This window comes from Eriocheir sinensis, unplaced genomic scaffold (assembly GCF_024679095.1).
Source record: "Eriocheir sinensis breed Jianghai 21 unplaced genomic scaffold, ASM2467909v1 Scaffold103, whole genome shotgun sequence".
In the NCBI taxonomy this organism is placed as follows: domain Eukaryota; kingdom Metazoa; phylum Arthropoda; class Malacostraca; order Decapoda; family Varunidae; genus Eriocheir; species Eriocheir sinensis.
The window spans coordinates 552501-567500 of record NW_026110330.1 but is presented as its reverse complement, the minus strand read 5'-3'; the positions used below and the strand labels follow the sequence as shown (position 1 = coordinate 567500).

Below are 15000 nucleotides of genomic sequence, written 5' to 3'. Positions count from 1 at the left end.
GAGGAAGAGGAGGAGGAGGAGGAGGAAGAGGAGGAGGAGGAGGAAAGAAAGAACTACAAGGAGAACAGGATTACAAAAAATAAATAAATAAATAAATAAATAAATAAATAAAATAATAAATAAATAAATAAAATAATAAATAAATAAATAAATAAATAAACATCTCAGTTACTTCAAACAACACCACCATCAACAACAACAACAACAACAACAGCTCACCTTCTCCTGGTCCTGCCCCGCCAGGCTTGAGGGCAGGGTGGTGGGGGCCGTGGCGGGGGGCGGCACTCCACGGGGCGGGGCGGGGGTGGGGCCGCCCATCCCTGGCATGGCGGCTTGACCTGCTGAAGGGAAAAAAAAAATATATAAATAAAATAAAATAAATAAATAAAATTAATAATATATCAAAAATAGATTGAACTACTACTACTACTACTACCACTACTACTACTACTACTACTACTACTACTACTTCTACTACTACTACTACTACTACTACTAACCACTCCTGAAGTCCTTATCCTGGGGTGGGTAGTTCTGGCGGGCAGCTCTGGGGTCCCGGGTGTCTGGCGGGGCGCTCGGGGGTGCCTGGGGTGGGACAGCTGGTGTCGGGGCATTCCGGTAGTCTCGGTCGCTGCCCCGCGGGTCTCTGCTGCCCCCCTCCCGCCCCCCGTCCCCGCTGCTGCCCCGCTGGTCCCTGTAACTGCGAGTGTCTCTCTCTCGGTCCCTGGGAAGGAAGGTTTGGTTAGGAGGAGGGGGAGGAGGAGGAGGAGAAGAAGGAGGAAGAAGAGGAAGATGCTGGTTAACTCTTGCATTAGGGATTTGGACAGCACAGGGATGAAAGAGTGTAGATGCTGGTTAACTCTTGCATAAGGGATTTGGACAGCACAGGGATGAAAGATTGAAGATGCTGGTTAACTCTTGCATAAGGGATTTGGACAGCACAGGGATGAAAGATTGAAGATGCTGGTTAACTCTTGCATAAGGGATTCGGACAGCACAGGGATGAAAGAGTGAAGATGCTGGTTAACTCTTGCATAAGGGATTTGGACAGCACAGGGATGAAAGAGTGAAGATGCTGGTTGACTCTTGCATAAGGGATTTGGACAGCACAGGGATGAAAGAGTGAAGATGCTGGTTAACTCTTGCATAAGGGATTTGGACAGCACAGGGATGAAAGAGTGAAGATGCTGGTGAACTCTTGCATAAGGGATTTGGACAGCACAGGGATGAAAGAGTGAAGATGCTGGTTAACTCTTGCATCAGGGATTTGGACAGCACAGGGATGAAAGATTGAAGACACTAGTTAACTCTTGCATTAGGGATTCGGACAACATTGCACCCCAGACCCTGACCCACCTGGAGTCCCTAGGGTCGCCCCGCGGTGGGAAGGCGTCCCTGGTGTCTCGGGGCTGGGGCGGGGGCTCACGGAAGCGCTGTTCGCCCCGCTGGTCAACGAAATCGGCGCGCGGGTCACGGGGGAACCTGGTCAAAGGGGAGACTTGTTAATATTGATAGCTATTGACCTGAACTTCCTCCCTCCTGTGAATGGATGGAGGAGGAGGAGGAAGAGAAGAAGGAGGAGGAAGAAGAGGAAGAGGAGAAATAGTAGATAGTGAATGACCTCCTCTTCTTCCTCCTCCTCCCAATCCATCATTATCTATTTCTTCTTCTTCCTCCTCCTCCTCCTCCTCCCAGTCCATCATAATCTACTACCTCTTCTTCTTCTTCCTCTTCCTCCTCCTCTCCTCCTCTTCCAAGTCATTCATTATCTACTATCTCTTCCTCTTCTTCCTCCTCCTCTTCTCTTCCTCTTCCCAGACCTTCATTATCTACTACCTCTTCTTCTTCTTCTTCTTCCTCCTCCTCCTCCTCCTTATAGACATTCCCATGCATATAATAATAATAATAATAATAATAATAATAATAATAATAATAATAATAGCCAAGGTCATGCACAGACTAACATAATTAAGCTTCCAGTAATAATAATAATAATAATAATAATAATAATAATAATAATAATAATAATAATAATAAAATGTTTACCTATCGCCCGCGTCTGTCTCCTTGCCTTGCCTTTGAGAGCAGTTTAAGGGAAGGGAAGGGAAGGGAAGGAAAGGGGAGGGAAGGGAAGGGAAGGAAAGGATGGAAGGGAAGGGAAGGAAAGGGAAGGGAAGGGAAGGGAAGGAAAGGGGAGAGAAAGGAAGGAAAGGGAAGGGAAAGGATGAGAAGGGAAAGGAAGGGAAGGGAAGGGAAGGGAATGGAATGGAAGGGAAGGAGAGGGAAGGGAGGGGAAGGGAAGGGAAGGAAAAGGAAGGAGAGGGAAGGAAGGGGATGGGGAGAAAAGGGAAGGGAAGGGAAGGGAAGGGAAGGAGAGGGAAGGAAGGGGATGGGGAGAAAAGGGAAGGGAAGGGAAGGAGAGGGAAGGGAGGGAGAGAATTCATATTATTTAAAAAGTTATAAATGTACATTAGTTATGAGAGAGAGAGAGAGAGAGAGAGAGAGAGAGAGAGAGAGAGAGAGAGAGAGAGAGAGAGAGAGAGAGAGAAACAAAAATAAATTATAAGACATTTGCAATACACAATTTTCAGGAACTGTAAGACAAAATATGAAGCGCACACACACACACACACACACACACACACACACACACATACACACACACACACACACATAAAAATATCACAACATTGCAATAGAAAAAAATAAAGGTTAACATTACAACAACATTTATACAACACTTAACACAGAAAAACATTGACTCCCCAAAAAAGGAAGGAAAATTAACAGGAAGGGAAGGGAAGGGAAGGGAAGGGAAGGAAGGAGGGATAGGAAGGAAGTAAGGGAAGGGAAGGGAAGGGAAGGGGTGGGAAGGAAGGGAAGGGATGGGGAAGGAAAGAGAAGGGAAGGGAAGGGGTGGGAAGGGAAGGGATGGGGAAGGAAAGAGAAGGGAAGGGAAGGGGTGGGATGGGAAGGGATAGGAAGGAAAGTGAAGGGAAGGAATGGAAGGAGGGATAGGAAGGAAGGAAGGGAAGGGAAGGGAAGGGAAGGGAAGGAAAGAGAAGGGAAGGAATGGAAGGAGAGATAGGAAGGAAGCAAGGGAAGGGAAGGGAAGGGAAGGAAAGAGAAGGGAAGGGAAAGAGAAAGAAGGGAAGAGGAAGGAAAGAGAAGGGAAGGGAAGGGAAGGAGAAAGGAAGGGAAGTGAAGGGAAGGGAAAGAATCAACACCACATCAACAACACCTCACAACACCATCACCAACACCACAACACCACAACACCATCATCATCACCACCACCACCACCACAACACCTTACAACACCATCATCACCACCACCACCACCACCACAACACCACATCAACACCATCAACAACACCATACTCACCACCACAACACCATCAACACCACATCAACACTTTACAACCATCATCATCACCACCACCACCACAACACCACCAATACCTTACAACACCACACCAACACCTCACAACACCACATCAATAACACCATCATCACCTCACAACACCACATCAACACCACATCAACACCACCACAACACCACATCAACACCATCAACACCACACCACCACCACCACCCACCTGCTATCATAGTCGTGGTGTGGCGGGGGAACACCTCCGCCTCCACCACCACCACCACCACCACCGCCGCCGCCGCCACCGCCGCCAACATAGCTGTCGTGTGGGGGTGGCGGCCCCGGCGGACCCCCCATGCCAGGCGGGGGCAGGCGCATGTCCTGGTCGTTGCCTTGGGGCGGAGGACCCCGCGGGGCGACCCCAAGCTGTCGCATGTCAAAGTCACCCGCTGGAAATAATAATAATAATAATAATAATAATAATAATAATAGAGTAAAAATTCTCTCTCTCTCTCTCTCTCTCCCTTCCATTCCCCCCTCCCTAGACAGGCTTTCTCTCTCTCTCTCTCTCTCCCTTCCCCCTCCCTAGACAGTCTCTCTCTCTCTCTCTCTCTCTCTCTCTCTCTCTCTCTCTCCTTCCCTCCTTCCCTTCCCCTCCCTTCCTCTCCTCCCTTCCCTTCCCTCCCTCATCCCCCATACCCACCAGGGGGGAAGGGGGCACCACGGGGGGGCGGGGGTCCGGGGGGCGGTCCCTGGAAATTCCCGGCGGGCATCGGAGGTGGGTACCGCGTCGGCAAGTTCAAGTTCGAGGGCGGCGGCGGCCCTGAAGTCGGAACAGGGGGTATCGGGGGGCCGCCGTTGAGGGTGGGGGGCGCCTGGGGGTTCTGCATGGGCTGGGGGCGGGGGCCATGCCAGTGGGTAGGATGGTGTCGAGGCAATCCCGAGCCCCATGCAGGATTTGAACGGCAGTTTTGGGGTCAATTATGCGCATCACAACCTGTGGAGAGAGAGAGAGAGAGAGTGAGAAGGAGGGAGGGAGAGAAGGAGGGAGGGCAGGAGGGAGGGACGGAGTAGGGCGAGAGAGAGGAAGAACATGTATTTGTATTGAATTAGAGAGAGAGAGAGAGAGAGAGAGAGAGAGAGAGAGAGAGAGAGAGAGAGAGAGAGAGAGAGAAGGGAGGGAGGGAGAGAGAAGGAGGGGAAAGAGAGAGGAAGAACATGTATTTGAATTGAATTAGAGAGAGAGAGAGAGAGAGAGAGAGAGAGAGAGAGAGAGAGAGAGAGAGAGAGAGAGAGAGAGAGAGAGAGAGAGAGAGAGAGATTAGACAAGCTGTAAGTGTATCTATATAGAACATGTTTAACTGCCTCTTAATGTGGGAAACTAGAAAAACAGTCACTGAAAAAGAAGTTAGAAAAAGTAAGCTAGCTCTAAAGTGAGACAGCTCTACATAACCAAACTTGCTGGGTAGAGAGAGGGATAAATTCCGCACATTTTGACACCTAGCAAGCCAAGTTAGAGCTAGCTTTAATATGGGAAAAAACAAAGAATAAGTGTGTCTTGAAAATAATAACATAAAAACAGTCACTGAAAATTAAAGTTAGAAAAAGTAAGCTAGCTCTAAAGTGAGACAGCTCTACATAGCCAAACTTGCTGGGTAGAGAGAGGGATAAATTCCGCACATTTTGACGCCAAGCAAGCCAAGTTAGAGCTAGCTTTAACATGGGAAAAATCAAAGAATAAGTGTGTCTTGAAAATAATAACATAAAAACAGTCACTGAAAATTAAAGTTAGAAAAAGTAAGCTAGCTCTAAAGTGAGACAGCTCTACATAACCAAACTTGCTGGGTAGAGAGAGGGATAAATTCTGCACATTTTGACACCTAGCAAGCCAAGTTAGAGCTAGCTTTAATATGGGAAAAAACAAAGAATAAGTGTCTTGAAAATAATAACATAAAAACAGTCACTGAAAATTAAAGTTAGAAAAAGTAAGCTAGCTCTAAAGTGAGACAGCTCTACATAGCCAAACTTGCTGGGTAGAGAGAGGGATAAATTCCGCACATTTTGACGCCTAGCAAGCCAAGTTAGAGCTAGCTTTAATATGGGAAAAAACAAAGAATAAGTGTGTCTTGAAAATAATAACATAAAAACAGTCACTGAAAAAGAAGTTAGAAAAAGTAAGCTAGCTCTAAAGTGAGACAGCTCCACATAGCCAAACTTGCTGGGTAGAGAGAGGGATAAATTCCGCACATTTTGACGCCAAGCAAGCCAAGTTAGAGCTAGCTTTAATATGGGAAAAAACAAAGAATGTGTCTTGAAAATAATAACATAAAAACAGTCACTGAAAATTAAAGTTAGAAAAAGTAAGCTAGCTCTAAAGTGAGACAGCTCTACATAGCCAAACTTGCTGGGTAGAGAGAGGGATAAATTCCGCACATTTTGACACCTAGCAAGCCAAGTTAGAGCTAGCTTTAATATGGGAAAAAACAAAGAATAAGTGTCTTGAAAATAATAACATAAAAACAGTCACTGAAAAAGAAGTTAGAAAAAGTAAGCTAGCTCTAAAGTGAGACAGCTCCACATAGCCAAACTTGCTGGGTAGAGAGAGGGATAAATTTTGCACATTTTGACACCTAGCAAGCCAAGTTAGAGCTAGCTTTAATATGGGAAAAAACAAAGAATAAGTGTCTTGAAAATAATAACATAAAAACAGTCACTGAAAAAGAAGTTAAAAAAAGTAAGCTAGCTCTAAAATGAGACAGCTCTACATAACCAAACTTGCTGGGTAGAGAGAGGGATAAATTCCGCACATTTTGACGCCAAGCAAGCCAAGTTAGAGCTAGCTTTAACATGAGAAAAAACAACGCAAAACAACCTCGTACGAACCTGTGCCTGCAGTAACGCATAAGCCAACTGTGGATTGTTCATGAGCATAGTCCGAGCCTCCTGAGGGTTGTTCCGCACACACAACTTCATCTGCCGCATGAGTTCGTACATTTGTTCCGGCGGCAGCGAGGCCACGGCGTTGCTGATGGCCTCCGGGGCTTTGGTGGGCTCAACGTCAGGTCCATAGGGGGACTCGACCACTGGGCCCATCATTAGACCTGGGGGGATCGGGTCAAGGGAGGTCAGTGTTAGGTCAAGGTATGGATTTAAATTGGATGATGCCTGATTTTCCGTGTTTTCAGGCTTTGTTTAGGTTTTGTTTTCTCTCTCTCTCTCTCTCTCTCTCTCTCTCTCTCTCTCTCTCTCTCTCTCTCTCTCTCTCTCTCTCCTCCTATTTTTTCCTCCTCCTCCTTTAATTTCTTCCTCCTCCTCCTTCAAATTCTTCCTCCTCCTCCTCCTTCTCCTCTTCCTCCTCCTTCAATCTCTTCCTCCTCACTTTCCTCCTTTATGTAATTCTATATAAAAAAGTTAATATAAAAATCCCATCTACTACTACTACTACTACTACTACTACTACTACTACTACTACTAAAACACTCACTCTGCATCTCCATCCGTGACTTCTCGGTGCAAGCATTGTCCACCCTCAGCGGCCGGCCTCCGATTTCATATCCGTTCAAATTCCTCATTGCCGACAGCGCTGTTTCCTGGTCCTTGTACTCACAGAAGCCATACCCCTTAGGCTTCCCACTCTCTCGGTCGTACATGAGCCTGTGTGCGCGGATTGGAGGCGTACATGAGTGTGTGTGTGCGTCTGTGAGTGTGTGTTATGTCTGGTATCTTGGGGCGTACATGAGTGTGTGTGCGTCTCTGTGTCTGTGTGTGTGTGTGTGTTGTTTGGTATCTTTTATGACTGTTTTTCATTGTGTGTTTTTTTTGGCGTACATGAGCCTGTGTGCGGGGATTGAGAGCGTACATGAGTGTATGTGTGTGCGTCTGTGAGTGTGTGTGTGTGCGTGTGTTATGTCTGGTATGTTCTATGGCTGTTTTTCATTGTGTGTGTTTTTTTGGCGTACATGAGTGTGTGTGCATCTGAGTGTATGCGTGTGCGTCTGAGTGTGTGCGTGTGCGTCTGAGTGTATGCATGTGTGTCTGAGTGTGTGTGTGTGTGTCTGAGTGTATGTGTGTGCGTCTGAGTGTATTTGTGTGCGTCTGAGTCTATGCATGTGCGTCTGAGTGTATGCATGTGCGTCTGAGTGTATGCATGTGCGTCTGTGTGTGTGTGCGTCTGTGTGTGTGTGTGTGTGTTATGTCTGTTTCAATTTTCCTTCCATCTTATCCTGTTCTTTAATAATAACAGAGTCGGGTCAAGAGAGGTCACTTACTTGAAGCTCAGCACTGGACCAACTTGGCTGAATATGTCCCTCAATTTCTCCTCCGTCGCCTCGTAAGGAATGTTGCCCACTGAAACGGAAGCGGAAATAGACAATATATTAGACTATTTATGATCATGCTATACCACCAGGGTCATAAAACTACTCCCAAAAACTCTCCTCCCCAGTTTCTCCCTCCTCCTCCTTCCCTCCAATCTCTCCTCCAATCTTTCCTCCCCTCCTCCAATCTCTCCTCCCCTCCTCCAGTCTTTCCTCCCCTCCTCCAATCTTTCCTTCCCTCCTCCAATCTTTCCTCCCCTCCTCCAATCTCTCCTCCCCTCCTCCAATCTTTCCTCCCCTCCTCCAATCTCTCCTCCCCTCCTCCAATCTCTCCTCCCCTCCTCCAATCATTCCTCCCCTCCAATCTTTCCTCCTCCTCCAATCATTCCTCCCATCCTCCAATCTTTCCTCCCCTCCTCCAATCATTCCTCCCCTCCCCAGCTTCTCCCTCCAATCTTTTCTCCCCTCCTCCAATCATTCCTCCCCTCCCCAGCTTCTCCCTCCAATCTCTCCTCCCCTCCTCCAATCTTTCCTCCCCTCCCTCCTCCTCGTCTTCCCTCCCCTCCTTCCTCGTCTTCCTCTCTTCTCTCCCTCCCTCCAAAACTTCCCTCCCCATTTCTCTCCCTCCCCGCCATGCCTCCATCTCCTCTCCCCTATTTCCTCCTCTTCCACCTCCTCCACATGTTTCCTCCACTCACCAAAGACGGAGCGGAGGGACTTCTCCACCACGGCACTCGTCTCGCTCATCCTGGCGGCGGAAAACACGAAAAAAAGCACAAAATATGGAAATGGCTGGGTTTGTTTGGGTCCCCGAGCCGCTCTTGGTCTCGGCCTGGGTCTGGGGCTCGCAAAATGTCGTTCTCAAAAATTGTCGTTCTCAGCTTCTTATATTCCCCGATTTCAGGCTATAAACCGTCTCACCCACAAAACCAACGATAGAAATTTATAGTTATTGCCAAAAGTGCTAATTATAGAGGGTTTTGTGTAGTCATTATGTCTTAGAAATGGGGAAATATAGTTTGTTGAGTACGATATCGTGGCATCCCTGTGGACTCGGTAACCTTCTATCAGGCTTAATTCTCCTCCAATTCGTCCTTTCTGCTACTTTTTCACATGTTTTACTTTCATTTGTGTTGATTTATTTGTCTTCCTTCACTGAAAGCCACAATATTTGCCATGGTTGGGGAGATCAACTGTTTGGGTAGGTGACTATGGCGGCCTCATGGCTTCACCCTTGTATTTCCATTTCCTCTCCACCCTGACGGCAAATCACATTGTATAATAAAACTACACCTTTTTCCATACCCACCAGGTCACAAAAGGTAAACATAATACTAAAAATCGGCACTGAATCATGAATTTTCGATTTAGTGGCGTCATCCTCTCTACTCTATTGGTATGAATCTATGTGTACAGCAAGAGCAAGATTGAGGGAAGTCATGGCGGTCTGAAGTTTTTATATGGACTTCCTTCCCTGGCCTTTCATTAGTGTTGCTCAGTCAGTTAATTTATCAAAAAAAACATATAGTTCACGATCCACTTCGACACCCGCAACACGCATATAAAGTATCCCTATTCTTATTAACGTTATAAAAGTTAGCATGTTAAGTGACTGTAAATTATATTAATAAACCAGCAATAAAAAAAATAAAAAAACGAAACATTTTTAAAATAAACGAAAAAATATGAAACTTTTTTTAATGTTTCACTATGGCATCGTTTTGACCCGTCACCCCCCCTATGGTCACCCCCTCGCTACCCCCACTACCCCATCCACTCCTTGAAGAAAATGTCAAATATCTCCATTAATTCACAACCAAACGGAATTTACTAAACGGGAACAGATCCGGCATTCAATTCTACACAAGTTGAGTGCCACAAACACGAGAATTACCAAAAAACGGCTCGGAAAACGGCTGAAATATGACCGGAATTTCGGCACTTGCTCAGAAAAATGGTTATATCTACTTTATTTGTGAGTCTATCGTAGATCCGAGAATATAAATACCTTCCTCAAGCCTTTAGCTACAGATGGGTGCCATGGACGAAGAAAATCACCTTGAAATAAAGCCACACGTTGAGATACTGTAAAACTTTTAAAAATCGACATAACTCAATAAATATTACAGCTAGCCACATTCTGCAAAGAGCAATAGTTTTGTCATCGCTTGCTCTACCTGACCGTACCCTTCAAAACCCAAAAGAACGAATTGCCGGAAATCTGGTATGCTATCCCGTAGACTTTCAAGAGAGATTTTGCAAGCTGATATCTCATCCGGTGGGCGCTGTATCGCGATTTCGAGACCAGAAATGGCTTTTTCGTGACGAATTCTCCAAGGAGAGTCCAAATTTGCAAGGAAATAGCCCCGATTAGCGAAAATGGGTTTCCAGATTTTGGTAAGATTTCACGAGACACCGCGAATTTTACAAGCCAATATCTCGGCCGGTACGCGTCGTATCGCAATTTGGAGACCAGAAATGGATTTTTTATGACAAATTCTCCCAGGAAAGTCCAAATTTGCAAGGAAATAGCCCCGATTAGCGAAAATGGGTTTCCAGATTTTGGTAAGATTTCACGAGACACCGCAAACTTTACAGGCCAATATCTCGGCCGGTACGCGTCGTATCGCAATTTCGAGACCAGAAATGGCTTTTTTATGACGAATTCTCCCAGGAAAGTCCCCATTTGCAAGGAAATAGCCCTGATTAACAAAAATAGCTTTTCTTAGTGGTGCACGATCGAGCTCACCGCCACGTTTAGACGCCAATATCTCGGGCGGTGGGCGCTGTATCACAATTTCGAGACCAGAAATGGCTTTGTCGTGACGAACTCTCCCAGGATAGTCCCCATTTGCAAGGAAATAGCCAAGATTAACGAAATAGGAGTGCATCTTCCTCGATCCGTAGAGTGAAGAGGAGGAGGAGGGGGAGGAGGAGGACGGGTAGGATCGCGCGATGCATGCAAATATATGCACCTATATTTTGGTTAATCGGGGCTATTTCCTTGCAAATGGGGACTTTACTGGGAGAGTTCGTCACGACAAAGCCATTTCTGGCCTCGAAATTGTGATACAATGCCTATCAGCAGAGATATTGGCCTGTAAACTCCTTTCACGGGAACATTACAGGTCCAATATCTCGGCCGGTAAGCGTCGTATCGCAATTTCGAGACCAGAAATGGCTTTGTCGTGACGAACTCTCCCAGGAAAGTCCCCATTTGCAAGGAAATAGCCCCGATTAGCGAAAATGGGTTTCCAGATTTTGGTAAGATTTCACGAGACACCGCCAAATTTACAGGCCAATATCTCGGCCGGTACGCGTCGTATCACAATTTCGAGACCAGAAATGGATTTTTTATGACAAATTCTCCCAGGAAAGTCCCCATTTGCAAGGAAATAGCCCCGATTAACAAAAATAGGTTTTCTTAGTGGTGCACGATCGAGCTCACCGCCACGTTTAGACGCCAATATCTCGGGCGGTGGGCGCTGTATCACAATTTCGAGACCAGAAATGGCTTTGTCGTGATAAACTCTCCCAGGAAAGTCCCCATTTGCAAGGAAATAGCGCCGATTAACGAAATAGGAGTGCATCTTCCTCGGATCCGTAGTGTGAAGAGGAGGAGGAGCTAGAGGTGGAGGAGGAGGAGGAGGTGGAGTTGGAGGAGGAGCTATATAGAGGTGGAGGAGGAGGAGGAGGTGGAGGAGGAGGAGGAAGAGGAGGATCGCGCGATGCATGCACATATATGCACCTATATTTTGGTTAATCGGGGGTACGAAAGCCTTGTCAAATACCCTCACACCTACGAAAGCCTTGTCAAATACCCTCACACCTACGAAAGCCTTGTCAAATACCCTCACACCTACGAAAGCCTTGTCAAATACCCTCACACCTACGAAAGCCTTGTCAAATACCCTCACACCTACGAAAGCCTTGTCAAATACCCTCACACCTACGAAAGCCTTGTCAAATACCCTCCCACCTACGAAAGCCTTGTCAAATACCCTCACACCTACGAAAGCCTTGTCAAATACCCTCGCACCTACGAAAGCCTTGTCAAATACCCTCACACCTACGAAAGCCTTGTCAAATACCCTCACACCTACGAAAGCCTTGTCAAATACCCTCACACCTACGAAAGCCTTGTCAAATACCCTCACACCTACGAAAGCCTTGTCAAATACCCTCACACCTACGAAAGCCTTGTCAACTACCCTCACACCTACGAAAGCCTTGTCAAATACCCTCACACCTACGAAAGCCTTGTCAAATACCCTCACACCTACGAAAGCCTTGTCAAATACCCTCACACCTACGAAAGCCTTGTCAAATACCCTCACACCTACGAAAGCCTTGTCAAATACCCTCACACCTACGAAAGCCTTGTCATATAATACTCTCTCTCTCTCTCTCTCTCTCTCTATCTATCTATCTATCTATCTTGATTTCTATCTATCTAACTATTTCTTCCTCCTCCTCCTCCTCCTCCTCCACCTGAATCTTCCTCCTCCTCCTCCACCTCTTCCTTCTTCTCCTCTTCCTCCTCCTCTTCATCTGGACCCTTCTCTTCTTTTTCTTCTTCCTTCCTCTTCCTCCTCCTCCTCTTCCTCCTCCTCCCTTAAAAATCCCATAATAGCCGGATTTTATGATATAGAGCCTTGTTTAAATCCCGTCAAATTCCTTTTAATACATTCACATCTATTTTTACGCCTTAGAAATTTATTAAGATATATTTTATTCATTATCTAACCTTAAAAATCCCATAATAGCCGGATTTTATGATATAGAGCCTTGTTTAAATCCCGTCAAATCCCTTTTAATACATTCCCATCTATTTTTACGCCTTAGAAATTTATTAAGATATATTTTATTCATTATCTAACCTTAAAAATCCCATAATAGGCGGATTTTATGATATAGAGCCTTGTTTAAATCCCGTCAAATCCCTTTTAATACATTCCCTCTTAGTTTTACGCCTTAGAAATTTATTAAGATATATTTTATTCATTATCTAACCTTATAAATCCCATAATAGCCGGATTTTTTTATATAGAGCCTTGTTTAAATCCCGTCAAATCCCTTTTAATACATTCACATATATTTTTACGCCTTAGAAATTTATTAAGATATATTTTATTCATTATCTAACCTTGAAAATCCCATAATGGCCGGATTTTATGACATAGAGCCTTGTTTAAATCCCGTCAAATCCCTTTTAATACATTCACATCTATTTTTACGCCTTAGAAATTTATTAAGATTTATTTTATTCATAATTTAACCTTGAAAATTCCATAATAGACCAATTTTATGACATAGAGCCTAGATAAACATGGCATATTATCGTACTCAGAACCTTGTATATACCTATTTCTGGCCTATAACTATCGCCACAAAACGCCAGTAGTTAACCATTTTAACGATAATCATACATGAAGGCAGTTACTGGGGTGATGAAGGCAGTTTTTGTGTCGGAAATTGGCAAAAATAGGACAAAGTACGACAATATGGCGGGTCTTGGTCCTGGTCTTGGTCTGGCCCCGTCAAGCCCTAATGGCGGCCAGGCTGGCAGGAGGAGGACGGGAGAAGTTTCCGAAAATCGCCTCAAAAACCGACTCCCACCCCCCACAATGACGGTCTGAGGCGCGGGATTTATACACGAAGGCTTGAAGTTTCCGAATATATCCAAGATGGACGTGCTGGACGGCGAGACGGTGTATAATTCACATGATGAAAGCCACGTCGTCATGTCGGAGAAGGTGCAGTCAATGGCGGGGTCGATCTACCAGGAATTCGAGAGGATGATTTCCCGCTACGACGAGGACGTGGTCAAGGACTTAATGCCGCTCGTCGTCAACATCCTCGAGTGTCTTGACCTCGCTTACACGGAGAACCAGGAGCACGAGGTAACGGGGCTCGAACCGGGGCCAGATGGTCGACCGTGGCGCCAGGGGAGGTCATGGGTGTGATTCTAGAGGTTTTTGGTGTAGTGGTCATGGTAGGGGCTGGGCGGGACGTAAGGTGAGGGGTGGGAGGTGGGCGGGGCTTGAACCTGGACCAGATGGTTGACCTCTCGACCGTGGCGCCAGGGGAGGTCATGGGTGTGATTCTAGAGTTTTTTTGGTGTAGTGGTCATGGTAGGGGCTGGGCGGGACGTAAGGTGAGGGGCGGGAGGTGGGCGGGGCTCGAACCTGGACCAGATGGTTGACCTCTCGACTGTGGCGCCAGGGGAGGTCATGGGTGTGATTCTAGAGGTTTTTGGTGTAGTGGTCATGGTAGGGGCTGGGCGGGACGTGGGTGAGGCGGGAGGTGGGCGGGGCTCAAACCTGGACCAGATGGTTGACCTCTCGACCGTGGCGCCAGGGGAGGTCATGGGTGTGATTCTAGAGGTTTTTGGTGTAGTAGTCGCGGTAGGGGCTGGGCGGGACGTAAGGTGAGGGGCGGGAGGTGGGCGGGGCTCGAACCGGGGCCAGATGGTTGACCTCTCGACCGTGGCGCCAGGGGAGGTCATGGGTGTGATTCTAGAGTTTTTTTGGTGTAGTGGTCATGATAGGGCTGGGCAAAGGTGAGGGGGGGAGGTGGGCGGGGCTCGAACCTGGACCAGATGGTTGACCTCTCGACTGTGGTGCCAGGGGAGGTCATGGGTGTGATTCTAGAGGTTTTTGGTGTAGTGGTCATGATAGGGGCTGGACAGGACGTAAGGTGAGGGGCGGGAGGTGGGCGGGGCTTGAACATGGGCCGGATGGTTGACCTCTCGACTGTGGTGCCAGGGGAGGTCATGGGTGTGATTCTAGAGGTTTTTGGTGTAGTGGTCATGGTAGGGGCTGGGCGGGACGTAAGGTGAGGGGCGGGAGGTGGGCGGGGCTTGAACCGGGGCCAGATGGTTGACCTCTCGACTGTGGCGCCAGGGGAGGTCATGGGTGTGATTCTAGAGGTTGTTGCAGTGGTTATAGGAGTGGTGTTAGTGGTAGGGGCAGGCAAAGGAATATGAGGTGGGCGGGGCTTGAACCTGGACCAGATGGTTGACCTGTCGACCGTGGCGCCAGGGGAGGTCATGGGTGTGATTCTAGAGGTTGTTGCAGTGGTTATAGGAGTGGTGTCAGTGGTAGGGGCAGGCAAAGGAATATGAGGTGGGCGGGGCTTGAACCTGGGCCAGATGGTTGACCTGTCGACCATGGCGCCAGGGGAGGTCATGGGTGTGATTCTAGAGGTTGTTGTCTTACAATTTAAATGACATAACTTCACCTTATCATAATATTAGAAATCAATGTTGTGAGTCGTGTGTTGCCCACACCAGGACGCTGTACATTCTC

At 46.9% G+C, this 15000-nt stretch overlaps 2 protein-coding genes across 20 annotated transcripts in view; one reads left to right on the top strand and one right to left on the bottom strand.

Annotated features, from left to right (window-relative positions):
• The window catches only part of LOC126989039 (cleavage stimulation factor subunit 2-like), an 11497-nt gene extending 2944 nt beyond the window's left edge, over positions 1–8553 (bottom strand). Inside the window, 10 exon segments of the mRNA XM_050847588.1 lie at positions 220–341; positions 501–724; positions 1357–1482; positions 3601–3823; positions 4078–4251; positions 4254–4371; positions 6258–6475; positions 6859–7028; positions 7643–7721; positions 8389–8553. Coding sequence (XP_050703545.1) covers positions 220–341; positions 501–724; positions 1357–1482; positions 3601–3823; positions 4078–4251; positions 4254–4371; positions 6258–6475; positions 6859–7028; positions 7643–7721; positions 8389–8437 — 1503 coding nt within the window. The 5' untranslated portion in view covers positions 8438–8553.
• A 4667-nt stretch (positions 8554–13220) lies between these two features.
• LOC126989037 (C-Jun-amino-terminal kinase-interacting protein 4-like) overlaps positions 13221–15000 on the top strand; it is a 42879-nt gene continuing 41099 nt past the window's right edge. For all 19 annotated transcript variants that reach the window (XM_050847572.1, XM_050847587.1, XM_050847577.1 and 16 more), the window contains exon 1: positions 13221–13593. In XM_050847572.1, coding sequence (XP_050703529.1) covers positions 13378–13593 — 216 coding nt within the window. In that variant the 5' untranslated portion in view covers positions 13221–13377. The remainder of the gene's footprint in view (positions 13594–15000) is intronic.